Source organism: Anopheles marshallii, chromosome 2 (genome assembly GCF_943734725.1).
Source record: "Anopheles marshallii chromosome 2, idAnoMarsDA_429_01, whole genome shotgun sequence".
In the NCBI taxonomy this organism is placed as follows: domain Eukaryota; kingdom Metazoa; phylum Arthropoda; class Insecta; order Diptera; family Culicidae; genus Anopheles; species Anopheles marshallii.
Genome location: NC_071326.1, coordinates 8,251,511 through 8,279,177, shown reverse-complemented (window position 1 = coordinate 8,279,177; position 27,667 = coordinate 8,251,511). Strand labels below are relative to the sequence as shown.

Sequence of the window (27,667 nt, the reverse complement as noted above, 5' to 3'; positions counted from 1 at the left end):
TATTGTGTGATAAGTTACTCAAAATAGAGTTTAAAGTTGGTGTGTGTATAGGAACTCAATGCCCAGAGGGCTGGTTTAGGTTGTACTGCAAACGATATAAATTGCAAATCGTGCTAGCATGGACTGCTGTGTATTCATATTCTTTCCTTCCTATTCCTATTATTTTCCTGTGATTAAAAGACAATAACATATTAATTTAAAATTTCCTTTCTCTCATTACAGCAGCATACAGACGAATAACGAAGGATCAACTTTCGGCTAGATGGCAAATTTTTTATCAAAAGTAATGGAAACTTTCTTTTGATTTGACGCCAAAAACTTCTTCCTTACGGCCGCGTGCAAAGCATAACCTTCCAACCGAACAAGGATAAGCAAGTAGTGGGTTTGCATGTAGTACGGTGAATGGGACTAGCGGTAGTTCCATCGGTGCCCGTGAAACAAAGATCCGATGCAGTGGGAGAGATGGCACCCGCTCTTACCGAGCCACTAAGCCAAAGCAAACTGTCCTCGTCAGCTGCGTCGGGCGCCTCTCCGAGGACGAGCAGCAACACGACGACCACAGCCACTACCACATTCGACGGAACCACTATCATCACCTCACCGGAAAATTTTCACAGCGAACTGGACCACCACCAACAGCAGCAGCAGCAGCAACAGCAACAAACGCAACTGTTGGAGCAATTTGCCGATGCACAATCACATCACCACTCGTTAACGGTCGGTGGTACGGTGGATGTGTCTGAAACTGTGGTGGTGACGTCCACAACAACGGCACTACAGGAGGAGGGCGTTATCCCCGGTGGCGGTAGTGGTGTGTCACAAGTCCAGGGAACGACGGCAATGTCGATGCTGTTGGATTCGAGCGACGGTGTTGGCTCGACCACTGTGGACGACATACAGAATAACAATAGTGGTGAGCCGGGCTTGAAGATCGATGCCGATACCAACCGGGACCTGATCGAACTAGCGCTGGAACAACTGCATCAAGACGCGACCATGGGCGGCGGTGGCAATGGAAACGAAACACCCGCGGTAGACGCGATGGCGGTGACCAATGTGGTTGATATGGCATCCGTGACGTCACATTCCGCAATGCCTGGTACCATTTTGCAGCCACAACAATCCAGTGATCTGATGCCGTTGGAGTTGCCCCCGACACAGATGATCGCATCGCAAGCTAGCTTTCAGGGTGGACAGCAGTTACAGCCAATGCAGAGCGGTTTTATGAACATCCCGATCCAGGATTCCTCACAATCGTCATCGTCGCTTACAGGGATGGGAATCAGCGGCACGAGTGAGCTTGGCATGCAGCTGAAGGAAAGCAACGAGGTGGATCAGATGATACGCGAACTGTCCACTGCGGACATTGATCTGTTGCAGGTATTTAAAAGCTTCGACAACAACAGTCTGCTGCTGTTCAGCGATGTCGACGTGGCGAATCTGTGCGACGTGCCGGTGGGCGATGGCAGTCAGTCGCAATCCTCACCCAACAAGGACCGAGAGCGGTTGGAGCAGCGCGCAGAAATCTTGAAACTACAGGCACAGATGCAGCGTAAACAAGATTTTCTTGCTCGCCGTCTCAGCAAGCTAAAGGCCCGGTATATGGGCCAGCACATCAGTGAAGAAATTGCCGGCCTGTTCGAGTACACACAGCGCTTCTGGAAGAAGCGTGAAAAAGAAAACGCTAAACATCTGCACAACATGAACAACAGTATCAACAACGGCAACGGTGGAGGGCAGGCGGTGAGCAATATAGGTTTAAATGTTGCCACCACGATGGGGACGCTTTCCGGTGAGGGTATCAATAGTTGGCCCGAGATTATTCCGTTTCAAGCGCCCCCGCCCGATCAGACACCGGAAAAGCTGAAACCGATTTCTGCCAACGCACTCAAGACGTTCACCAAGCGGCTCGAATCCGTTGTGAATATGATCTGTTCTGAGCAGAGCAAGCGCGTCCTCGACAGTCGATACTTTCACGGTGTCAGTAACATTGGTAGCGGGGCATCCTCCTCGGCGGTACCATCGACCAGTAGTGCAGATCCGACCCACATTGCCAACTTCTCCAACACCATCCCGATGTTTGAGCGATCAGCAACGCAGGAACTGGAACAAACGGCCGGAATGCTGTACGCCGAATTGCGACAGGTTCAGTCAACAATCGATTCGGACGCAACGCTTAGCAGCTCGGGCGGCGAATCAGCGGACGAATCGATGCCATATACGAACAATGTACAGGAACCACTTCCAATGTAAGTATTTTGACTCCGACCATCACGCTTTACCCATTGTTTGTTGTTAACAACTTGGAAATCACTTGTATTGGGTCTGCTTACTTACCTTTATCGGAATTGTAAAGTTTTTCGAATAAAAGCATGGTGGGACTTAGACTGGATCGTATATTACGAACAGCTTCCAAGCTATCAAGTGGGAAACTGGCCAGATATTTCGTGCTAAGTGTGAATTGAAGCATAAATGGCTAGAACATGAGTCTAGACACGAATCAATAATTCAATAACTTTTCGCGAAAAGACAATGGTCAGACGCATGTTGCATTGGTCTAACAATAATTGGAGAATAGTGGAAGGAAAATTATACTTCGCCGCCTGCTTTGTTATCAAGATTGGATAGACCATTTGTTTCGATTTTGTTGCTCCTTCGCTCTTACGGGGATACGCTTCTTTATTTGTTATTCTTTTTAGGATTCACAGATTGATTAGCATTATTTTTAGGCTTAAAAGATCTAAAAAGTGCGTTTGTTTTACAGTTGTCCTGAAATTGGGAACGTATTGTAGTTTCTAATAGAGCTTCATTTGAACAATAAATAATGGAATAATGTATCACTATAAAGCTTCAAATTATTTTTTTTCAAAGGGGAAGGTACCTGGAAACTAATTTGTAGAATTTTGAAATGGTAGACCTCTTGAGGCTTTTTGTGCCGATGAAGAAGAAGCATATCAAACATTGAGGAATAAGGAACAACAAAGCAATATTAATATGTCACTATTCAAAGTTTCAATTTACACATTCACAAATGTTAACAGTATATCAACATAATATAAAATAATTGTAATAATTCTGAACTGTGACTCATCAACATACAAACAAGTTCAAGAACGTAAACTTGAATAACATACATAGTTGGTCGGTGGTGTGGATGGGGACACAGCCATTTCTCTAGAATTGTTTTCTTTCTCATTTTTGCATCTATATTAATTTGTTTTACACCATACCCAACCACTGTTCCTAAACTTATTCATGGGCTTGTATATTTCATTTTTAGTACCGAACGAGCCGCGTGGAGGTGGGCCAACGATAGAGCGGCCGTAGCGAGCAAATGGACATGGCTGTGGGCCCGTGTAGCAGACCTGGAATATCGCATCCGGCAGCATGGCGAGGTACTAAATAAGATACGCGTCAACAAGGGTTCCGTTGTGCTGGAAGAGCTAAACGTACCGAGCGATCAGCTGTCCTCACAACAGTCGGTCAACGGTTATCGTGGCCAGCTACCGGGCAGCAGCAAACCCTTAGCATCCCAGACTGCAGTTATGGATGACGAGGATGCCGATATGATGTCCAGTTGTTCGCGTACCCGACCCTACTGTCGCTCGCAGTTCCGGAAACGGAAGCTAATGCAAACGCACAACCTGCATACCGTATCGAAGCGAGCGGCTAAACCAAGGTAATTCTGAAGCGAGGACGTTTGATTCTTGGTAGCGAGAGCAATACTAATTAACACAACTATCTTTTGTCGTTTTTCTTTCACCCTTTCCCGTGTAGCAACGTCAAGTGCGGATGCCAGTGGCCGCTGCTTCCGTGTGCACTGTGCACGGGACGTACGGATCCGACAGCACTGAGAGATCCACTGGATACGCTAACGTTCCCGGAACGGGTTGCACTTCTCGATGCCAGTTTCCATCCCGTGTTGAGCTTCCCAGAAGGTAAGGGTCCTCCTTCGGAAACAACCAAAAATATATTTCCCTTCATAATGCACAACGAAAACAAATGCACCGAGAGTATTGAGCAGAGCTATCGTCGCATGGGTCACGGCTTTTCTTTTAACGGCGAACGGCGTTCGCCCTTATTCGCGATTGTGCGCGGATTATTGTACGCTTCGTTTGCGTTTCACCCGTGCTCAAGTGTGATCATTTACGCGGTGTGAATTAAAGCGGTCTACACAGAGAAGTTTACGGCGGTTTCTTGTGCAAACCATGGAGAGGAAGATGTGGGAAACGTTCCATCGTTCGTTGGTCAACGGTCGCGAGAGAGCGAGTCGCTTGTTGTGTATGTGTGGATTGGAGTTAAAACATGAGTGAATGCCGATGTGGGTGAAAAAAGGGTAAAGTTTACAGCAACAACAACGATGAGTCAATCCCATGGAGTGAAGATGCTATTAAACGACTGAAAGGGCCACCTGCAAAAACAGAATCAAAATTTCATTCACGGTTTGCAGAATCAGTGGAATTGGTTATAATATAAGCTTATCTATTTGTGGAATTTGAAAATGCCAAATAGTTGATCAGGTCCATTACGATCAACTTTATATCCGTTTATATTTTGTTACAGAACAAACTCAATCTGAGAACTATCTTAGCAGTTGAAGCGAAGATTCAAATATGCAGCTACCGATTCTCGTAACCATAGTCATTATTTATAGTTGTGAAAATAGTGCTTCGAAGTATGTTCAAAGGAATAGGAATAGTTATTTTTTATTTCCTAGACTGCATCTCCCCCAAACCAACGTGCAATGAATGTAAGCAATACTAGTGAAGAAAATGTAACCTCCCGGGCATCTGGTGTACATGTGTTATTTATTCCTCTAGCCAATGCCCAAATGCAAGGCAATGTAATGAATAGTGCAAAACCCAACACCACGGTCCCCACCCACCCGGGTGTAATGCGACCCCGCTACCGGCTCTGTACGAAGGCTGACTGTATGATTTACACTTCGCTGTGTGTGCTGGATTGTTGCCATACTTTCGTGGTGTTTGTATGTAATCACGCACTAGTAGCACGGCCACATCAACACCAATATACCGCTTATCCCCCCACGGCCGTCTAGGGCAGCAGCATATTATCGGTAACTGAGCTTCGCCGCGATTAACGTCTGCCTCTTGTTTCTTCTTGGAGAGTGAGAGCAACAACATTTCCCGCGCAAAATTTGTGTTATGTTACGTACGGGGAGAATTTGTTGTTTTTTTTTTGTTCACCTCGAATCCTGTTTCCCCTACCCATATTCACCATATAATGCGCGTTCCGGCGTGGAAAATGCATACCGGCGCGCATGCGCTTCAAAACCTAACAAAACAACATCATCGCATCGCATGCCTGCCACCTGCCATCTGCTGGCCGCTTGCCTTTTTTTTATAACCCACGGTTGGCGGTGTGGTGTGTTTGTGCCTTTATCAACGGCCCCGGATATGAGAGCGGGCCGACTGGTTCAAAAGGGGGGCTTTCGTTCCAAACAAAGAGAGTAGGTGGAATAATTGTTAGTAGAAAAATGATGAAATCGTCAGTGGGAAGTTTCAAAATTGCCTTATTTTAAACTAAAAAAGGAGTTATATAGTTGCTATCTTCCGTAATATTGAAATCTCTCTCATAATACATGTGAACTAAGCTTATCTTAAAATACAAAAATATTGTATTAATAATCCTAAAAAATATTTCCACTTTCAGACATTTCGTACAGCATACATCTGGAGGCGATCATGCGAACGCCGGAATGGCAAAATAAAATGATTCGCAGCAAAGCTACATCCGCTAGTCTTACCGAATCGTCGGTACCGAGATCATCATCTTCACGTGGTGCATTCTTCTCATCCGGTGACGAAATGACATCATCCTCGCACGGCAAGCGCTACACCAGCTCGGACGGCAAGCGGAAGTACGAGTCGATGACCAGCAACAAGTACAAGAACAACGATCGCTACCTAAGCGATGGTGGAAACAGTGAGTGATCGCGCGAGCTTAAAAATCTTGGCGCGTTAGCATTTCGATACTAATCGTATAACATTTTTCTTTTAACCTCTAGAATCTAAAAAAGCCAAATCGAAGCGGGATGTGATACTATCGAACAGTCGTAAATCTGGATCAGGATATTCGTACGACGCTTCGCGTTCGGGCTCGAATGGGCATCGGAACAATAACAAGAACCAGCCGGGTGTGAGCAAATCGAGAAAATCTTCCCATTGCTACGACTATTACGATGGCAATGATGGTGGTGTAAGTCGCAGTCGGAACACTTCCCCAACGCCCAACAATCGTAATGAAAGGTAAGTGGAAGTGCCTGTTTTTGCTGTGGACACAATTGTAATAAAATTTGTTCCTTCGTTCCCGCTTCGTCGTAGGAGGTATCGGAACAGTAGTGCGTACGACATCGGTAGCATTGTGATTCCACAGAGCATGGCCGCCTCAACGAGGGTGTCCATACCACAATATAAGGATATTGCCGTACCGAAGTATGTTGTCGTTGATATAATATTAGACTGTCTCATCAAGTGTTCCCAATAACTAAAAATCTTGCACTTCTTCCGTAGATGGCGCATTGTTGGTGAGCATGAGGATACTGATGACTCGGTCAACAACGAAGCGAACAACTCCGATAATGTAACGAGCGATAACCAAAACGTGATCATCACCATGGACGCGGAGTTATCCACGGAAGGAAATCAGACTATCCTGAAAAGTCCGGTAAAAAGCGATCCAACGATTCCACCAAATGGTACGAAAACAGTCGCCGTTCCGATGCCAACTCCTTCCACATCCGGATGCATCGAAACTCCGCAGCAACAGCAGCAATTGATTGTGATACCGGCTCAGGATGAGGAAGACATCTCGGATGAGGCGATCATGTTGAAGCACGAACGCGCTCTGCAGGAAGAACGCAAGAAGTTCCAAACTTATCTGAAGTTCCCGTGGAGCCGACCACGCGCAAAGCGACGCACCGACAGCCGGGCCGGTTCCAGTGGTGGTAATACACCCGATCCGACTTCACCAGCACCGCCAACACCGATGGTGGATCATGATGTTAGTATTCGGGGTAATCAATTCTGTTGAGAAAACGGAGTTGTACCCAGAATAGCCCACGCCTTCTGTTTGTTCACACCACTTAACCATTATCTTCTGTTTACAGTCTTCGCCGGCATGTCCATCTACTCCAATAACGCCCCAGGATGGACAGGAGCTATCCGAAGCAAATGTTATAAATGGTAAGTTTGGTTTGTGGTATCTCGTTAGCAATAGTTTGTTAATTTATCAAACTGTATTTGTACTGGGTAACTATTAATGTTTTTTTTAATTCTTGCTTTCTTTTAGCGCTTAATAAAAGTCTTCACAAGAAAGAACGCCGTAGGACGGTATCATCGAAACGGGAAGACCAGCAAACTCAGGGAGCAGGCACCACTACACCGGATACACGTGAAGTAAGTGAAGTTGTCTTACTAATGACAATGAAATGGGTCTCATTTCTCCGTATGGAAATTTCATAGCAACTAATCACATTCATTCACTATGCTACTCTTGTACAGGTCGTTACACCGTATGAAGCACTTCAGTTTCCACTTGCGGATAACATTTTTGAGGATATGGTACGTTCGATGCCGAGCGACCACCTGGACAATGAATGTCTTAGCAAGCTAACCGGACGGAACGGTTTACCATTCCGCCGTTCAATGCATCGAAACAACAACTTACTGCTAAAGGTGAATTCGAGCGTTAATCTTGCCCCGGCCAGTCTCGGGCTGGGCAGCCAAAACCCGCTCAGCTCGAACGCATCGACCGCGACGACAGTGTCGGCGACCGAGACCGATATGGAAGATTTCGACGATGAAGATCTGATGCTCGCGAAGCGAATGGAAAAAGAGCTCATCATGCAGCGATTGCTAAACAGCCGCAATGAATCGCAACAGTACGAAATAGTGCCACCGTCCGCCAAACCCATGCTCGACGATGACGAGGACGTCATCGACGATGAAGAGACGGATACGGGCGAATCGCTGTTCGTGGAGGAGGACGATCCGAACGATCCGGAATGGCACGATCGGCCAGCGGGTCGTTCCGGTGGCGGCGGCGGTGCTGCTGGTGGTAGTGGTGGTGGTGTTGGAAGCAATGGTGCTGGAAATGCAAGAGTTTAGCTCGTAGAGAAATGTGAAGCAAAACGAGATCTAAAGTGTGAAAAGCTTAAGTGAGTTAGAGGTTACATTTGTTACGCTCCACAATGTGAGCTGATTCTTATAGTTTTTTTTTTTGCGTGTGTCTATAAGGGATCGGTTGCTTGCGGTCGTTTTGTTGGGGCAAGCACGGCCCTCAGCATAACGAAAGTCAGTGATAGACGTAGCAACAGACGCGCGCCCGTGTATATATAATACAGATATATTTTGAACTCGCACATCAGGGAAGGAGAATGCTGTGGCCATATAATTCGGAAGCGATCGCTACAAGCCGGAAAGCGTTTTTAATCCAGTCCACTATCTCCAAAATGGTCTCTCACTCTCTATCTCTTTCTCCTTTCGTCGGCCATAGTTCGAATCAAAACAGACAATTGAACGGAATGCGTCTGTGGTGAACGTTACTTCATTTTACCTCACATCCATTTTGGCTAACGCTCGTCACCTGTGCCCGGTGGTGCGGTTATTTTGTGTGTGCATAGCCCTGGGAATCGATGTTTGACGCACGCACACGTCCATGGAGACGTTTTCTTTGTGTGTGTGTTTATTTTTTTTTGTTTATTCTTCCAATTCTTCGTAATGACTAAATTGCGTTAGTTTCATGCACGCGAAGCAATTAATTAAGAGCAGTAGTAGCTATATACATCGTAATGTGTTATGTCCAGCCAGTGCAGGGAAACAAAAAAAAAGAGCAAGAGGTTAAGTTTGTTTAATGCATTTAAAATATCCTTCTCGTTCGGAATTCAACTTCTTCTTTAACCTTTTTTTTTAACCGAACGATTGATTAGCATGGCGAAGCGGTGAAAGCAATATAACAATTTCCCCCAGTTAGGCATACACATCGTTAGTTATGAGGGTGCCTATATGGCGCAGGAATCTGATCAATCTCCGATAATCCATGCTAGAACTTTTCGCTATGGCCTAGTATAAATAATTTAATAGCGTAAGCGCGCGCAGTTTTACCTTTCTTGTTTTTACCTATATTAATTGTCCCCTTTTAAAACGCTGGCAATATTTCCGTTATGTATCTGTGCGTGTCAAACACATAAAAGTAAGGGAGGGAAGAAAGATCTAGATAGTAGTACGGTTAGATATTTGATACTGCTTCCCGGGCTCCTAAAGTAATAAGAGAGATTTAGGTAGAGAAGCATACAAACCCACACACACACATATACATAACAGCGGTATGCTTCACTTAATGAATTATTTAACTGATACGCGTGGCCAGAGACAGGAGGGAATAATTTTTAAAATACTTTGTTTAAATAAAGCTTAGCCATTTTAGATGAAATGCATTACAGCCCCGTGGCAAAGCATGGCGATTCTTTCCGATACAGAAAACAATCTTACCCAGCGCGCGCAACCAGTGGTTTCTTTCGTTTTATTTCGTCGCATCGTTTCTTCAACTGCGAGCGATTGCCATAACCACTATAATTGATAACGAATGAAGGGATAATCCCAAATCACTCAAACACACACAGACACATGTTATGCTAAAAACTATTGTCAACAAAACAACAAAAAAGAACTAGCATGTACATTTTAGTTTACTACCAAAACTACTAAGCCCACGGCATGTCGACTCATGGAACCAGGTCGACTTTTTTAGTGCGACCGAAATATGCCACCTGTGTGGGGTTATCGTGGCGCCATGTTTTTTTTTGTTGTTTGTGAATATATGAGGGGTTTGTTAAGGCCAGGGGAGGGGAAAAGTGGGATGGCAAACTAATGAGGGTGGGTTCTGTGGATGCATGTTGCAAGTATATGTAGAAATACGTAGCAGTTATGTAAACCTGCTTTATTGAAAAAGCGCTTCAGTGAAAAGGGAAAACGGAGGAAAAAAAGGCGGGAGAGATGAGTATAGTTTCGTAACATGAAAATAAAAAATATCTATAAAAATGGAATTACAATTCAGCAACAGCGAGAAAACAGTGGTGTGCGTGAGGTCATTTCGTCAAAAGCTAAATATTGAGAAAATTCTTAGTGTCTGTATCTGCTTTTGACTAGCTGGAATCAACGCCATCCTGAAGTAGTATTCCAACGCGTTAGTATTAATGGATCCCTAAAGGTAGTGTTTGTTGTTTGCAAAGGTCCTACTAGTGGAAAACTCATGTGTAGTAATTTTAAAGCACTTTATAATATGGTGCCTTAATAGCCGCTGATAAACCCCGTCATCTGTTTCTGACAGGCCCAATCGGATCCATACCCATACCATACCATCCTACGTCCTTTTAACTATCCCAGAATGACTATTAAAGCACCATTTAGCGAAGGTAACTTTTTGGTGTACATAACCCAGATTAAAAGCAAATGTTAGCAGAACAGTAAGGCTCTTACGACATTATTCAGACACAGTAAAAACCAGATGTCGAAGACTGCTAATGCGCGTTCGTTCACCTTACTGTTGTTTCGTACAAGTGCTATCTCTTGAGTTCTTATTGCATGGAGAGAGAGAGAGAGAGAGAGCAGCCTTTGGAACCTTTAGATCGAGATGAATTTGAACAGCACCAGCTCACACTCTGTGCCTACTTCTCTGCTCATCAAAATTAGAATTTCGAAAACCACTGGAACAATAAAACATATTTTAATTTAAAGATGGCTGTTTCCAAAAAAGAGCAGTCCTCTACAAAGCCGTTTGAGAACCGTGTATAGCAATCATAGACGTATGCTCTAAAATAGCGTTTGTTGTAATAGGAACTCGATGATGTAGAGTTGTGGAGGTTCTCGTTATTTGCGGCAGTAACTCTCCAGTACTCCAACAGCACTTCGAACAATAAACTGCTGTTCAAATTGTGGCGTCGACGAAATTGGTTAATATAACTTCGTATAACGCCCACGGGGTCTAACCATCCTGATATTGAAATTCCACTGATTCTGCAAACGTGCCTTGGCCGGTAGTATTGCTTTTCGGTTGTTTTTCGCTACCTGTTGGGAGGAGAATAAAGTCATTTACCAGTGCAGTACAGTACATTAACTGGTTTCACAGATATTCAACATACTGAACTCATCAAGAGATGGATTCCAGATACATAGGCGATTCGTACTGCGACAACAGACCCTCGCTCGCTAAAACATTCCCGTCGGTACGGGAATTGATTGCAATCCAGTTTCCTGGAATTTTTAATGCCATGCACTTATTTTTAATGACGCTACGTCGCGTTACACTCTACGCATGCCGCTTTTTATGACGCTCAGGATCAGGAAGCATTTTATTTTAGTGTGAATGTTTTGCCTTGGGATATACTAGCTAGTATTTAAATGCTTTTACTTCTTCTTCATGATCCATTTATCAGTTTTCAGAAGGAAGGACTTAAAGAGCTTTATATAAAAGTTCTAAACGGCCCACAGAAATTTGATATCAAGACAAAAACAATTGTATTTATTTATTTTCCAGCGACTATTTTCGATAAAAGTTGGAACACGTTTTTCATTTGTTTTCTTTAAATGCTAAGTAATGCGACGGCAAATCAATTAGGACAACGACGCCGGGATTTAAAAAATCCAGCCTAACACTTTTGTAACGTTTACAGTTTATAGCAATTGGTCCGCTGTACCACGTGGGAACAATTAGTCTTGCGCTTAACAAATCTTTTGAGGAAAGTTATTCGTTTGAATCTTAAAAGAGGAGTCGTTCAAATCAGGAATCGATTCTCAAAAGATTAATTAATCTTCAGATTCTTCTTTGTTAATAAATATAAAAACCATAAAATACTAGAATAGACATATTGGGCACCACTTTTGCTATACACAGCGGAACAGTAAGAACTCGTTCTGCGAGATGGAATGTATGGATAATAGTAAATCCCTTTTGGCAAAGAGCATATGGTTGCAGCTGGTATTTCCGCTCTACTTTTCCTCCTAATCCAATCGTTTCACTCTCTCCCATAGCCGGAAGACAGGATGGTCAGGGAAGGGACATTCAACTTCACCCCGCGAAAGAGATCACCCTTCTAATTGATCCAAATTCAATCCTCTTTACTACAAGGGAACAACCTCCCGGAATGAAATGGAACTCCTCTCCACCGCGCTATTCATCACAATTTGGACCGCTTAGCACGGCTCATTAGCAACGCCAACCGGAGGCTTACAATTATCCACCACCGTGTATCAACAGTGACCTCAATGCCGTGAGCCACTGAGGACAGGACGCAGTATGTCCTGTTTGTCCCGTAGTGACTTGTGAAAAAATGCACCTGACGGGGGTTGTTCTTCCCGACTGCAATGCACCGACCGTAGAAAACGAGCCGTAAAATCAGCATAACCAATTAGTTCCTCATCCCCGGGCGCAGCAGCACCCCGTTATGTTACGTTGCGTCGGCGACAAAGTCAGCACATGCAAGGGGCAGCAAATTAAATATGACTTATGATGCGAGGGCAGAGATGTTGCATGGCGTTTTTATTTTTAATAACAGAATATGATTCAATTCAACACCCTGTCAAGCTCCGGAACAGGCTAAACGGGGCGAACGCTTGGCGGCACAGTAGGCCACGCTCAGTAACAGGATATTAAAAGATCAGTGTCAGGTGTAGAACAACTCCAGCGCTATGAACCGGGAACAAACTCAAACCCCCTTGCCCCGACTAGTTCTTTCGGTTGACTTTGGTTAGCTTTCGAGAATGAGCGATTTGCACCGTCAAATGGTCCTCGGGGAAAGAAGGTTGTTTTGTTTGCTGGATCTCTCTCTCTCTCTCTCTCTCATGACACCCTTCAGTGTGCGATCCTGTGTACCGCACAGAACAGGGGGATGGACAGAAAATTAATAAAGTGTCATTCCGATGACAAATCTGTGTCTAATTGATGCGGTAAAAACAAGTCCCCAGTAGGCCGAGATGTTTCGGGTTTTATTTTGAATTGCCTACTGTAGCATCCCACGTGTGTTACCCTGCCTACTGTGTTTATGCTGTTTGTGCGCTAATCCCATATCGAGCCCGGTATGGAAGGGCTTAAATTATGAGGGTGCTAATCGGGCATGGGGTGCGCACGTCTAATTTCCATCAATCTGTTGAGTTCTCTACGCGCGTGAAATAACTGTTTTGTCATTGTTGTTGTGCTTCGTGATGTTTTTTGGGGTTTTTTTTTATCTACGGACAACTGTACGGACATGCATCTCCGGGCTAAACCCCTTGGTGGTTTTAAACTTTTTCACTTTCAAGTGCATACGGATAACGAGTGACTTTGCGGTGTTGGTACAATTGTTGTGTAAATGATTTAACCTAATTCTAATCGTGCTTTAAATCCATTGTTTGTGCATTAAATTAAGCTACAGCAGGATTACTTCATCATTACTCATTCGGGCACCTTTACACATTCGCTTGCAAGTTCAGTAAATTGGAGTTATGTACGAAAATTTCATTCTTTTTCTTCTTAAGCCTTGGAAAATTTTTCGAGAATTAATTAATTCAACTCGGACAACCTAATATGTATTATATGTAACTGAACTATAATTGTTGTGAAATTTGTGGACATTGTTGAACTAAGTGAGCGCGTTGCTGAAGAGTTAGCGCTTGAGCCCTTGCCTACAGCAATTAACGATTAAATAATAAAGCAATATCAAGAGATATTGTGAAGTAAGGAGTATTTAACTTTATTAGGATAAAAAAAAATTTATTCGAAAAGAACGATAAGTAAAATGGAGAAGAATGAACTATTGGCTTTAATTTTTTATCAGTTGTTTCAACTGCTTAACGAGCTTAGTTTGCTGCAAGAGTTCTCATACCACTTACGGTCAAACACCGTCGGTTGACAATCTATTATTGTCCGACGATTCTAGTGGGCACATGAACTTCATCTCGAGCTTGTTCGCTATTAGTATCGCATGCTGATAACAGCAGTGCCGGTCAAAAGTAAGAATAGTTTGAATGAAGCAGGAGAGAAGACCCCTCATCTCTTTGCATTCGTTGAAATCCCCTTCGTTATAGGTCAAAATCTTCAAACACGATCAATTTCATCGTTTAGGAAAATAGTAAAATGAAGGATATAATCGGTTAAGACGAAGTTAACACTAATCTTCATCGATTTGCATTCAAATGTTATGCACCTGATTAGATTTTTGCCACAGGAACCAAACCTATACACTTCGATCAGTTACTCGAAGTGAACGAACGAACTTCGTTCGTCAAATTATGTTGCTGCAGTTCACGAATAGTCCCCAGGATGAACTATCTATGTAGACAGATCGAATTACAGAAGGTCGAACGAACTACACGTCGAATGTAAGAACGTTTTATGAGCGACCGAGACCGGCAGATAGAGAGAACTACCCGTCGAATGTAAGAACAATCCCCCGGTCACCAAAGAATGAGAGATCTCTACAGTTCGTTCAGTTCTTCACAACGAACGAACCAGTTCTCTTAAGTTCATACAAAACCAATAATTTACAAAACCTTCTTTTAGTTGATCGAATAAATTACATCAATTCCGCCACCAGATAGCAAACACAGGACTGATCCATGAATTGCACTTGCACAGGATCGACGGGTAGATGATCAATTCGAAAGCTTTTCTTAGGGCGCAGTGCTTTAGCTAGTAGTTCAAAGTCACTGTACAATAGTCCTTGCTAGAAACTAGATAAATTGAGTCACCGGGAGCACTCTGATAACTGGTTCTGATACACAATCGAGAAGCACCAACTGTTGTCATGGAGGTTTAGAGAAACAATTTATACAAGGAATATACCAACGATGTAGAGAATTGGGATAAACAAGAGCGTTCCCGTGTTTAGTTCAATTGTCGTACTAGTCTAAATCCATGATTCTTAGTTTGAAATCTCAAGACCTCTCGAATTGCAGATACACGAAGCTAGGATCGCAATTGACGGGAGCACCATCAGAATTCTAACATATTAGACAGGGCTTCTGTACAGAAAGCTGAACTAGGAATTCTTAGTTCTGAGTTCCAATAGAAGAACCACTACAATGTAGATCTGCATCAGCTCTTCTTTATTGGTCTACAGTAGTGGGATCAGGCTCATTAGACAGCATTGGACAGTGGGCTCAGGCTCATAAGACTCAAACAGAAATAACTTGTTGTTGCGAGTGCCTCTTCAACAAGAAGATCCATTGGTGAACACAGTATTTAACACTGACTTCTTCCATACTTTTTATATAACAATATTATCAAATGCTCAAAATAACACTTTTCTTGGATAAAATTTACCACCCTCACAGAACAGAACTTCTGTTCCATATCGTACAAATGCCGCGAATCCGAATTCCAGTACCGCTTTAAATGGATTATCCCTTGTCGTAGCAGCCGGGGAAATGGTCGACTTGATTTAAATTAAATTTTAAGCACAGCCTTTATGCATCACCACCGCCATCCGATGGACGAAATCGATTTTCCTCCCGGGTGGCAACCAAAAAAAGAATCAACCCAAAACGGACTCGTATCACACTTGTGACCAGAAAACGGCGCGCGTAACGTGTTACTGTCCGGCTGACGGCCATGTCTCGTCCTTGGCCAACGCCCATGTCGTCCTTGTCGCTCCACCAGCGCTCCCAGCCAGGCGCACATTTGCGAGCTGGCGGCACCATTCGGTTGCGTGCGAGTGTCCTTTCGGGATGTGCTGCAGCAGCACGCAGCCTGTGACGCCTGCTCGGTGCTGTGCCTGGTGTGCAACATGTTTCTCATGATTGGTCGCCGAAATCTGTTACCCATCCTCGATGGGCGGAGCCAGCTGGGAAGGTTTTTTTCACCCCCAAACCATGGTAACGGAGGGTGAGCAAATCTGTGCCACCGCCATGCTACGGTGCGGTTGCTAGGGAAGGAAAACTTTTGCTAACTTCTCGGGCTAACCGTCCCGAGATGCCTACTTTGGTGCTTCGGTGGAACATCGAAACCCGTACCGACTGGGTGACCCTCCGTTTTATTCTTTTGCAAACACCTTGCGCGTAGTGAGGCGGTGGTGCGCTCAGAAGTAACACCAACGCCATCCGCCAGCGAATATCCTTGTCTCGCACGTGGCAACGGTCGAGTGTTGGGAAATTCCCATCCCCATCTGCAGCGGGGCTGGCCGGATGCTGGTGGCAGTACGAAAGGAAAGAACCATTCCGGCAAGCTGCTGCCACTCGCACCAATCGTGTACCGATCGATGCCAGAGGAGGACCATTTACCCCGGGCGAAAAGTTATTCCCCCATTCCCCCGGAAGGGATGAGACGCGGCGCACAGATGCGAGGATATTAAAAATAATGCGCCCGTTCGTAGGATTTTCACCATTTTCATCCTTCCCGAGCCGTTACGGTGGAAAATATTCAACTCCGTCTGCATGCACCCGTCAGTCTGTTGGCGTCGTTCGGCCGATGCGGGCTAGTGCTTTTGAGAGTTGGGAGATGTTTGAAATGGAGTGCAATTCTTTGGTGCATTAAGGTTTTCCCAAAGTCCCAACTTTAGCAGAGATTAAGCGTGTGATAGCCAACGTCCAAAGTGAATAAAGTTGAAATAAAAAGAAAGAAAGTGTGCTAAACAAAAGGAAGTGTACATAAAACGAAGAAAGGAGTTATTTCAAGGAAATAGAGAATAGACGAAAAAAAAACATCAGAACAATATCACACAGGATGGAACCACCGTTCCCGCCGGATGTGGCACCGTTCACGCCTATCTGGGGCCAGGAAAACCCGTCCCCGATGGTACACTATCCGGAGCTGATGGCTGGATTTCCGTGCGCTGACTTAGGTAACTATGCCGCACTTTGCAGGATTACATTCTTCTCCTGCTCGCTGGAAGTTTGTGCATGAAGTGAATATAGTTAACAAAGTGAATTAACGCTTAAGGGTGATACAAAAAGAGGCACTTCGACGAATCTCATTGTCATAATCAGGACAAACGATTGGCGTATCTCAGATATGGAAATTGAACATATCTCAATGATCATACTTATGATAAACTTCACATTAAGATGTTTGTGATTCTAATCAGTATATGAAGAAATCCTTGAGTTGTTCTTATGACTTGCTAATTAAATTAAAGAAGGTGATATTGTTCATTTTATTGTACAAACGTCCATTGTACATTGCGGTAGAAAGCTCCATTTTGTTCGCTCTTTTAGTAAGGAGTAATAAAACAGTTATCAAGATAAGAATATTAATTATGTCTTCAATTTTACTCTAAATTACTCTCAAAAAGTAAGTACTTTATTTTAAGCTTACTAATTCAATCAAATGCTAACAAACAAACTAATGTTTATCGTCAATTGATCGGACGAATGAGCTTCAACTTCATGAGCAATTGCAGAATTACCTAACAGATATCTTCTGGAACTGTTAAATATTGGTCTAAGTCATCGAAGATGCTGTTAAATAATGATTCTTTAGTACATTCTTTAAGTAAACCTCCAAGCAATCAAGTTTACTTACTTAGTCATGCCCCACTCAATTAACGGGGATAAAAGAAGAATCAAAGCTTGCTTAAGGCTTTATACACTAAAATAAATGTAAATGATCAACTTTTCATAAAGCTGATTGCAGTAATCGAGACTGCGACATTCTAGTGCATTTTTTTCTCATCAAAAGGTTATCAATAATAGCCTTTTTTGATGTGATAAATGTCACACGCTATAAAATTATGCTGCAATGCCATTCATGTGCCAATAATGTGGACCTCTAATGAGTTGCTGCACTACCGCATTTCGTGTGCATTATAAACATGTCGTCGCATCTGTGGACATCAATGTCAATAATTTGAGTTGCAATTTGTATTGCCCAAACTATAACTTGTAACGATCAGATGCTCCGGTTCGTAGACGGGATGATTTCATTTACATTAACTGTTTTGTAGAGTAAACAGAAAATTATAAAATTGTGATACGTTTAATAGTTCAAATTTAATTTCATTGAATCAAAATACTAACAGGATGTTTATACTAACCTAGTTAGGGAGGGACACTGTCGGAAGGAAACCAGTTTGATAGAGCGTGAACATTGCCTTCAATTTTCTAATTTTAAAAATCTTTACTAAATCACTTACTTTGTGTAAGAAGTTTAATGTGTTAAATCATATGGTTTTTTTTAACAATTATTAGAATCATTTTGTTAGTCACTTGTATGTTCTACCTTTGGTAGAATTTAATTTAATGATTTCAACAAACGTTCCTCAATGTACACGAAGAACTTGGCGAACTAATGTGATATACTCACTTATTGGAAGAACAAGATTACGACATTGTATTTGTTAAAATCTTCATTTCTAAATTTATTTTGCTTGCTTCACATGTTAATTTTGATTCGTTTTTTCTTATATTATTTTATTTTCTTCTCTTATTTGGCTTTTTTCAGAGCTTACTAATAGTTGGTAAGCGGTCAGTACTTACCTTTTTGTTCCCGCTCAAAAACGGATTGCACCGGAGCAAATCATTCCAAGATAATGGATTAAAAATGAGACTAAAAAAACAAGAAACATTAATACCAATTTTCGATGGTGATGTTGAAGGTAATGCGTGAATTTGGATAAAAGCAAATGAAGACGCGTAAAGATGAAATAAATCATGGTTTTACATACCGCCGCGTATCTTCACACCACATCAACGGATTAAAAACGGATGGCTGAAATTGAATTCGTTGAGGACATGTTTCGGACAGCAGATAGTTCTCAGATTGATCGCGCGGTAGCGAACTCCGTTGATTTCTTGTTTGGTTGAGGCGCAAACACCCATCTCTAGGACATTTGCAATAAGTTTCTTGAAGCCGTGGGTGGACTCAAATTTTGATAGCATTGACTCATTTTGAATCGCTGAAAGGAAAGCCGCATGCACAACGGACGAGTTCGGGCATTGATAGTGGATGGTATATGTGGAATTTCGGTTTGATTCAAATATTAATATGTCCGGCACACTGATCACGGAAAAGAAACACGCTCGGCTACACATACGATTCTCGTTCGTTATTCTATACATTGTTTAATGGTCATTTAGAAACAGTATTTTCATACATGGATACATACATGTTGATATTCATTGTACACTAACGACGCCCTTCGTCAGGATCATCGGCGCCTCTGTTTGAACGTTGTACCATTCATGGGACGGTTGGAGATGATGTAAGTTATCAACAAAGAAATCGTGTGTGGATCGCTGTTTGATGCTGATCTTGGTATTGTGGATCGTTTTATCGTACCATGGGTTGATACTTGATAGGGAATTTGAAGGAAAGGCTGCATTGTGGTGTGGTCTTGATTTTCGGATGTTACATTTCTTTCCTTCTGTCTATTCCGCGTCTAGCGATCTGGCCCCGGCAGCAGGTTGGTAGCTTCGTCAGTCAACGGCTCTCGCCGCGCGGAGCACAGCCGGCACCGTCCAGTGGGTCGAACAAGAAAACGCGCCGCCGGGTAGCTTCGATGGCACAGCGCCGGGCGGCCAACATACGCGAGCGGCGTCGTATGTTCAATCTGAACGAAGCCTTCGACAAGTTGCGCCGCAAGGTGCCGACATTTGCGTACGAAAAGCGATTGTCGCGCATCGAAACACTGCGTCTAGCGATCACGTACATTGGCTTCATGTCGGAGTTGCTCGCCGGAACGCCCACGCACGATGGCCGTTCGCCCGAGCTGTATCCGAGCGTGTTGGCCGCAACCGCACACCATGCACCGCATCATCACCAACACCACCACCATCATCATCATCATAACCATTCGCAGCAGCAACACAACAACCATTCGTCACAACATCAGCAGCAGCAGCAACAGCAACAACCATCGCACCATCATGCGCATCTTCATCACCAACAGCAACATCACAGCCTGCATGGATCGTCGGCGACACAGGCGTCTGCAGCAGCCGGAGCCACGGCTCACATGCACCATCACCCTTCGCTGCAAAGGGCCGCCGTGGCTGCGGCTGCAGTTGCCGCTGCGGCTGCTACTACCGGTGCGGTCAATGGGACCGAATACCATCCGGCATACGGTACCGGGACCGTACCACATCATGCAGTTTGAGCGAGTGGGTTGTGATCTCCCAACAGGACTCAATCGGTGGAACAGATAGTTGAATTGAAGAGGAACAATATTGTTGATGCTGAATTGTTTGTGTGTGTTGGTTGGAGGGCCAGTATTGGAATATGACTGACCGGACGGGAGTGAACGAATGTTGACTGACGATATCCAACAAAACATATGCTCTTTTTATGTTGCACACAGCGAAACGCAGCAGTTATTATTCATTGTTTTTGTGTTTTTCGTACCGCCACTTCATCGATCCATGAGCCCAATGAGCCAATCGCTTGATTCACCACTATATCCTGTGTGCTGTGTTACTCGTGATTTTACTTTGACGGTCCCTGAACTGTTCCAAGGTTGTGTTTATCGTTATCCGCTCTACGTCTAACACTACATCCTGCTACTGCTAATTATTGTAGTAAAAAAAAAAGAAAAAGGACTTCAACATTTTTTGGCGATCACAAACAAAACCAATAAATGATTCACGATCGTTCGCGCAGGGCTTCCAACAAACCTAATGTACATAACAAATGCTCTTTCGCGAGCATTCCATCTATCTGGTCTATTACTATCCCTAAAAGCTCTCCGAAGGACATTCTTTCCCCCCGTACAGAGTTTATGAGTTTACGACCTTTCCTTTGTTTGTTTTGTTTATAAATCCCTCCTGCTATCCCTCATATCATTTACAGTGATAAAGAAAACATTCCCCACCAGTCTATGTTAACGCGTATTTTGGGGTTGTTTTTTTTTGCATCACGAATCCATCACAAAAGATTGTGTTCCTCCTGTTAGCTACTGTTTCCCTACGCCACGGAACGCGTGTACACACTTGCACCAAAACGTGACATCTCATCGAATCGGAAATTCTAACGTTCCTTTCATTAGTATCGCGGATTTTCGCACACATTGTATATATATATATATATTCTATATACATACATAAAGCTGTCTTTATTCCGCTTTCCCAATACTATAACCGACCGATATATAACGGTGCAATGCAATGCAGAGTTCATTTCTTCTCATTTACGAGTTCTGTTCAGGAGAGTTTTGTTTTTGAGTTCTGATAATTAAACTGGTCAAGAGCCAACGTGGGGAGAGCAAATTCATCGTAACGGGGAAAGATGCTACACAAACGATCAAAACAAATAAATGTACTTTCAATGTTTAACTAAATGACAAACAACGAATAAAAAAGGAAAAGAATATTATGTACGGTTATATATGGATAGGCGAGTGTTGGTCGCGTGCCACTACTCGAGTGTTCTTGATAGAAGCCGTTTTGTTCTGCCAGTCTATGCGTTTGACTGTGAAGTTGAAAGTATTTTGCAACTGACCGGACGATCGTTTGTTTGAAGCTCGTTCGTATATGTTACCGGCATCTTGAGAAATTTGTTGAAAGAAATGATGGTATTGATCATGAAATGCGCGAGCATTGTAGAATTTGATAGTGCAAAGGTTCCCCAATCTCAAAAATGGTAGGTTTGATAACTTCATAACTTCAGGGTGACTTCACGTCCTAAAAATGTAAGAAAAGAAAATGTTCAACTTAAGAGTAAGAAAAATCGTTGGTGGCCGCCATTTTGTGTAAATCTTTTGGGTACCCTAATCCTTATCCGGGTGGAACAGGTCGAGCACAGTTTGAGGATCTCGTGTTTCTGCTCTGCAAATATTCTGTAAGGACAAGGAAGTCCAGTCCAACCACATACATCGATTCCCTCCGTTCGATGGCGCCCAGTTTAGTCCACGCGTCACGCGCTCTACTCCGAATCCGACGAGGAGTAGCATACGCGTCGCTTTTTGCGCTTCTTGTGATGAGTGGTGCCGTGCCGGCGATGACAGCAACGATCGGCACTGGTCGAAGCGGCCGTCGCAGCAGTAGCAGTCGGTGACACCCGTTTGCGTCGATCGGCCCGCGGTTCATGCGGTTTGCTGCGACTGAAATCGACCCGCACCTTACGCCCTTCGAGCATCGTACCGTTGAGTTTCCGCTGCGCTCGACGTGCATCGCTGGCGTGCTTAAAATAGATGAACGAGTACCCGCGGGATACATTCGTTTTGCCGTCGTATATCAGCTTGATATCTTTGACGTGCCCGTACCGGGAGAACAGCTTCATCAGCGTTTTTTCTGTCGTGTCCGGGTTCATGCCGAAGATGCCGAGGCAGCGGTTCTCTTCGTTCGAGCCGCACAGTATACGCCGCACCTCGTTCGCACTCCGGTTCGACAGTTCCGACACGCTGGACGAGCTGCTTTCCGACGATGAGCTGGAATCGCTCAGCAGCGGAGTTACGCGACGCCGTTTTCGCTTCCACCGGCGGTAATCTTTCGAGGAGTAGTTGAACGCTTCATCGTAAGCCGAGTAGAACTGTTCCAGCTTTTCGTCCACCTCGAGCAACATGTCACGCAGCAGTCGCACCTCGTTCCGGGACATGTCGAATATGTCGATCTGTTGCAGGGGCAGATTTCGCCGTAACATTTCCACCCGCATTCTGTTGCCGTTGAACATGTTGTTGTTCATCTCCAGGGCGCATTGTGTTTCTGCCTCGTAGTAGAAGCCCACGTACGCAGTACCGTGCGTCGGTATGAGTATGCCGTATATTTTGCCAAATCTTCGAAACGCTTCATACAGCTGCCAGTCGGTTGTGTCTGCAATCAGAACGGAAAGGAGGGCACGGTGTGTGCGTGAGTGAACCGGTGCCGAATTCTTCACCCCGGACCCAATTTGACAGCAGCTTTGATGCTTCTTCTTACTACTGGCTAGCAAAGGGGGTAAAAGGGAAAAACCTACCATCACGTATGTTTCGCACCATTATCGATACGCTCATATCGAACCACTGATCCTTGAATATCTGCATCACGATCAGGATCGAATCGTGATAACGTATCCGGTCCCATTTGGCCGCTTCCTTCGCGTGCCGCGAGTGCCGGAAGCGTACGAATGCAACCTTCGTGTTGATGTCGGTGCGATGCTCACCGTACCAGGCGACGCGCTCGATCCGGCCGGCGTACTTGAACAGCTCGATCAGGTCGGTCAGCATGATGTTTTTCGGCAGGTTACCTACGTACACAATGTTTTCCAGCAACTCGTCGAACAGTTGATCATTTTCTGTTAACCGCGGTCCCTGCGGTTGGGACGTCGACGGTTCGTTCATCGCTGTCTGCCACAGTATATCGCCCATAGCCGCACGGCACTACGCGCTTACAGCTCACCACTACACCACAGCCAATTTGCTTTCAGCACCGCGGATTTATGTTTGCCACTCGGTAACGCGCTAGAACACTACGATTCGTCATACAATGCGGGCGAAAACTGCACGGCCGCAAACAAAAGGTACACTTTCTTTGCTATTTACAGCGATGCCTCGTTTATCCGTAATCTGTCGTTTGTGTCGTGAGAAACAAAACTGCCCGAATTCGGCTTCCGCTGTCGTTACATAGTGAGAGGAATTTTCGTGTTTGAAAAGTGAGACGACTGCTCGAACCAACCGTAGCAGCCCGGATAAAGCGAACGCCGCGTTTGACATATGGGTGCTTAGGTGGTGGTCTAGCAGTTCGGAGCGTTGTGGCAAAAACCTACACCAACCGACGGCGACGAAAGCATGTTTGTTTAAAATGAAGAAAATCTAAATAATGATTGGAGTTTGAGATCTTTCATTTGTGAATTAGGGTCTAACATTACAATTAAATTCATTCCATTTCCGCTTCTTTATTGTTGTGTTTTGAAATCAAAACTACGATCGTTGGAAGCAGCCTCAACGGTTTTGTGCAGTTCGTATGTATTAAAAAATTATATATTATAATAAAAACTCCAAATGTATGACAAAATCTAAAGTAATGACGAAAATAGGTTTCTGTAGTTTCCTTCTTGATTGATTTCCTTCGTCGAAATTTCGAAACTTTGTTTTAAAAAAAGTACAAAATGGCGACTTATTATTCAGGACGCTCGGGTTCAAAACTGAGATGTGCCGACAGGCAGAGATTATTAACTTAAACAGTAAAAAGTTGTTTAAAAGCATTAGTTTATCATACAGATCACATAGATATCACAACTCAACATATATTTAATCTAACCTGCGATTCAATTTTACTATCTGCCTTTTTGGGGTTCAAGGTTTAGGCGATCTAGGCGGTAATTCGTAATTGAATGATATTGTTCTTTCTAATGATCGTTCCGTATCCCCCTAGCGGTTCATTTACCGATAAACTCATAATACTTACACAGCAAAAAATCGCTCGAAACCAGCAATTGTTAACAGCGTTGACAACAACAACAACGCTGTCCTCATTAATTATTTTGGTCAAAATGCTAAAAATATAACTGCCGATTTCGAGCCAAGATTTCATACTCCACCAAATAGATAACGTATCTCCGGGAGGCCGGTGGCAAGCGAATTAATGCCGACGGCAAGCAACGCACTTGAAATTAGTAAAGTGCGAGCATCCGACTAGAACGGTTCGGGTTTTTCAAAAGGTTCTCGATCCGATTGTGTGTCCACCATCGCCATCCCAGCATCTAATCGTGCGTTGTACGATGTCGCCTTCGAAACCCGTCTCGATCCCGGAGTGGATGACAAACGATTTTTTCATCGATGCGGTTGCAAAAGCGTTCAACGTCTCGCAAAGCGAACTCACCGTCGAGCAGCTAGACGTTCGTCCGGCCACGGAGGCGGGCGACAATTTCGTATCGATCATGTACCGCGTGAAAGTAACGGTACTGATGGGGAACTCCGACGCGGATCGACGAACCGTGTCCCTGATCGTGAAGGCTCTCCCGCGGTTGGGCCTTTCCGAGGAAATGATCTCCGCGCTGAATGTCTTCCCGAAGGAGATGGCCGTGTATACTGAAATTTTGCCCGCATTCGAGCAGCTATACCGTGACCAGGGTGTGGAGGTTACATTTGGACCGCGCTGTCTGAAGCACTGCACGGATCCGACGGATATTATCGTGATGGAGGATCTGAAGGATCGCAACTTTCAGATGGCCGTGCGTCAAAAGGGGCTCGATTTGGAGCACTGTCACACGCTGCTCCGTCGGTTGGCTCAGTTCCATGCAGCTTCGGCAGTTCACTACGAACGGAATGGGCCGTACGATGCGAAGTTTAAGGAGGGCATGTACTCGGAAAAGAACCGCGCCATGTTCGAGCAGTTTCAGGCTCAGCACGATGTGTTCATGTACGAAACTATGTGCACGTGGCCAAATAATGGTAAACTGTACGCCGAGCTTATGGTAAGTGCAACTTTGAATTAGTCGTTATCTTCCCAGTGTATTTCCCTTTTATCTAGATATGACCGATGACGAGATGGAAGGGAGCTGTTTTAAAGCACTTTCAATAGTAATAGATAATGACGCATTCTTTACGTTCAGAAACGCTGGGGTATGGAGATGTTTGATGCGTTGCTACGCATCACGAAACCTGATCCGGCCAAGTTTAACGTGCTAAACCACGGCGACATTTGGTGCAACAACATGATGTTCCAGTACGACGATGGCGAAAAGATCAAAGAAATAACGCTCGTAAGTAGCGCCCGGCAGCTTAATCGACTGCAAACGATCGGAGAGCCGATTTTAAATCAAGTGGTTTGATTAATCCTAGAGCTCTTGCAATTGATTGCAGGTCGACTTCCAGATGTGCATGTGGAGCTCCCCCGTAGTTGACCTTCACTACTTCATCTTTTCGTCGGTGCGCGCCAACTTGAAGTTACGCCAGCTGGACCACTTGATTTGTTACTATTTCCAGCATTTGACCGAGAACTTGACCTTGCTCCAGTACGGCGGGGTGCGTCCGTCGTTGCAAGACCTGCACTCGGATTTCATTGAGCGGCAACTGTACGGTCTCAGTACGGCCTTTTCCGTGTTTCCCATTTGTGTGATGGAGAAAACAGAGAACGCTTCCATCGATCTGATGCTCGATCAGGGTGACGCTGGGACGGCGTTCAAGCAGAAAATGTACAACGGAGCCGCGTACGTCGAGCAGATGATCCCGATCCTGGAGTACTTCTACGATGCCGGCGCGTTCGACATAAACCAGCAAGGCAACCAGCGTCCTGCCGGCATCGAGTGTGATCGCTCACTCCATCTACCGCTGTGGTTGGATGGGAAATTCTTCGACGACGTAGTGGAGGCGAAACTTGGCCCTTGTCCCACCGGAGGTCGCCGTCTCATCCGAAACATCCACCTGGAACTCGCCACCAAGAAGGGCGATAACTACGCGTCGGTGTTGTATCGCGCAAAGGTCGACGTGCTGAATCAAGGTACCGGCATCGTCGAGAGTTTTTCGACGATTGTAAAAGCACCACCGAAGGGCGTACTGGTGGAGCACATGGCGAATCTAAACTTCTCGACACGAGAGATACAGATGTACCGGGACCTGCTGCCCGCGTTCGAGAAGCTCTATCGCGATAAGGGTATCAGTGCGCTGCTCGGACCAAGGTGCTTGAAGGTGTGTCAAGGCGCACCGGCCGACGTGCTGGTGCTGGAAGATCTTTCGCACAACGGCAGCAAACGTATGGCCGACCGTCGCGCAGGTTTGGATCAATATCACACCGAGCTGGTGTTGGAACAGCTGGCCAGATTTCATGCCGCATCTGCCGTTTTCGTCGACCAGGGACATACCCTGTCCAGTGACTTTAACGGACCGAAAGTGGTGGAAAGCCTGAAACATATGGGCACACCACTGTTCCAACCAATGCTGGATGGTTTGGTGGACTTCATGGCGAACTGGGACTTTGTGCCTGCGGACCATTATGCCGACATGAAGGAGCTGGCCAAAAATGCCTTCGATGAGCTTATCGGAATTATCACCGCCCAGGAGGATCGGTTCAATGTGTTAAACCATGGTGACCTGTGGATCAACAACATCATGTTTAGCACCAACGCGGAAACGGACGTGGCAACCCTGCTCGACTTCCAGATGTGCTGCTGGGCGTCGCCGATGATTGATTTGCACAGCTTTCTATTCTCCTCCGTCCAATTGGAGCAGAAGCTAACGAAGCTAAACTACTTCCTTCGCTACTATCAGGAAAAGTTGGTCGACAATCTCGTGCTGCTCGGGTACCGCAAACGTTTGCCAACGCTGCAGCAGCTGCTCGTTGACTTCAACGACTATCTAATGTTGGGATTGATCGACACGATGCTGGTGCTACCGTTCGCCCTCGTACCGGACACGGATGATGCGTCGCTGGATACGGCCCTCGAGAACAGCACCGATGCTGGGCAGCGTTTTCAGAAGCTGCTCCTGGACAACGATGCGCTGAAGCGGCATATGGAACTGCTGCTACCCTACTTCCGGAATCGAGGCGTACCCCGAAAAGTTAACTTGTAACTCGCGAGCTCATCACACTTGACACTTGACGAATATGATGGAAACAGCAATGTACAATAAAACCGCTTTTTATTTCTCTGTTGCTTAATGCTAGATACCAATAACCGTGTAAGCGTGTGGATGTGTGATTTTATGTTTGCGGTAAACAATTTTAAACTCAAACCTCCGTTAACCAAATGCCGTCATTCAATTTCGTCGAGCGTGCGGACCACGTCGTCAGCATGACTTTCAGTTTTCTCGCGACCCGCGCTCACCGTC

General features: G+C 44.8%; 4 protein-coding genes across 4 annotated transcripts; 3 read left to right on the top strand and 1 right to left on the bottom strand.

Annotated features, from left to right (window-relative positions):
• The first annotated feature begins 402 nt into the window (after positions 1–402).
• Positions 403–8,129, top strand: LOC128709745 (uncharacterized). The gene is made up of 10 exons (XM_053804763.1): positions 403–2,249; positions 3,281–3,679; positions 3,778–3,938; positions 5,674–5,946; positions 6,029–6,269; positions 6,345–6,455; positions 6,534–7,023; positions 7,130–7,205; positions 7,312–7,418; positions 7,524–8,129. The coding sequence occupies exons 1-10, from the start codon at positions 403–405 to the stop codon at positions 8,127–8,129; spliced, it is 4,311 nt and encodes a 1,436-aa protein (XP_053660738.1).
• An 8,587-nt stretch (positions 8,130–16,716) lies between these two features.
• On the top strand, positions 16,717–20,086 carry LOC128719765 (protein Fer3-like). The gene is made up of 2 exons (XM_053813396.1): positions 16,717–16,834; positions 19,374–20,086. Exons 1-2 carry the CDS (start codon positions 16,717–16,719, stop codon positions 20,084–20,086), a joined length of 831 nt encoding a protein of 276 aa, XP_053669371.1.
• A 1,760-nt stretch (positions 20,087–21,846) lies between these two features.
• On the bottom strand, positions 21,847–23,266 carry LOC128719764 (ELAV-like protein 4). The gene is made up of 2 exons (XM_053813395.1): positions 22,876–23,266; positions 21,847–22,733 (listed from the first exon to the last, which is right to left on the bottom strand). Exons 1-2 carry the CDS (start codon positions 23,264–23,266, stop codon positions 21,847–21,849), a joined length of 1,278 nt encoding a protein of 425 aa, XP_053669370.1.
• Positions 23,267–24,618: 1,352 nt separating this feature from the next.
• On the top strand, positions 24,619–27,409 carry LOC128709968 (uncharacterized). The gene is made up of 3 exons (XM_053805005.1): positions 24,619–25,314; positions 25,453–25,602; positions 25,703–27,409. The coding sequence occupies exons 1-3, from the start codon at positions 24,619–24,621 to the stop codon at positions 27,407–27,409; spliced, it is 2,553 nt and encodes an 850-aa protein (XP_053660980.1).
• Positions 27,410–27,667: the final 258 nt, after the last annotated feature.

Excerpts from the sequence above, each read along its gene's own strand:
- LOC128709745 (XM_053804763.1), top strand. The coding sequence starts at position 403 with ATGGGACTAGCGGTAGTTCCATCGGTGCCCGTGAAACAAAGATCCGAT. Across the intron at positions 3,939-5,673 it reads CGTGTTGAGCTTCCCAGAAG|ACATTTCGTACAGCATACAT; the intron begins GTAAGGGTCCTC and ends TTCCACTTTCAG. Across the intron at positions 6,270-6,344 it reads CCCAACAATCGTAATGAAAG|GAGGTATCGGAACAGTAGTG; the intron begins GTAAGTGGAAGT and ends GCTTCGTCGTAG.
- LOC128719765 (XM_053813396.1), top strand. The coding sequence starts at position 16,717 with ATGGAACCACCGTTCCCGCCGGATGTGGCACCGTTCACGCCTATCTGG. Across the intron at positions 16,835-19,373 it reads ATTTCCGTGCGCTGACTTAG|CGATCTGGCCCCGGCAGCAG; the intron begins GTAACTATGCCG and ends TTCCGCGTCTAG.
- LOC128719764 (XM_053813395.1), bottom strand. The coding sequence starts at position 23,266 with ATGGGCGATATACTGTGGCAGACAGCGATGAACGAACCGTCGACGTCC. Across the intron at positions 22,734-22,875 it reads GGTGCGAAACATACGTGATG|ACACAACCGACTGGCAGCTG; the intron begins GTAGGTTTTTCC and ends TTCTGATTGCAG.
- LOC128709968 (XM_053805005.1), top strand. The coding sequence starts at position 24,619 with ATGTCGCCTTCGAAACCCGTCTCGATCCCGGAGTGGATGACAAACGAT. Across the intron at positions 25,315-25,452 it reads AACTGTACGCCGAGCTTATG|AAACGCTGGGGTATGGAGAT; the intron begins GTAAGTGCAACT and ends CTTTACGTTCAG. Across the intron at positions 25,603-25,702 it reads AGATCAAAGAAATAACGCTC|GTCGACTTCCAGATGTGCAT; the intron begins GTAAGTAGCGCC and ends AATTGATTGCAG.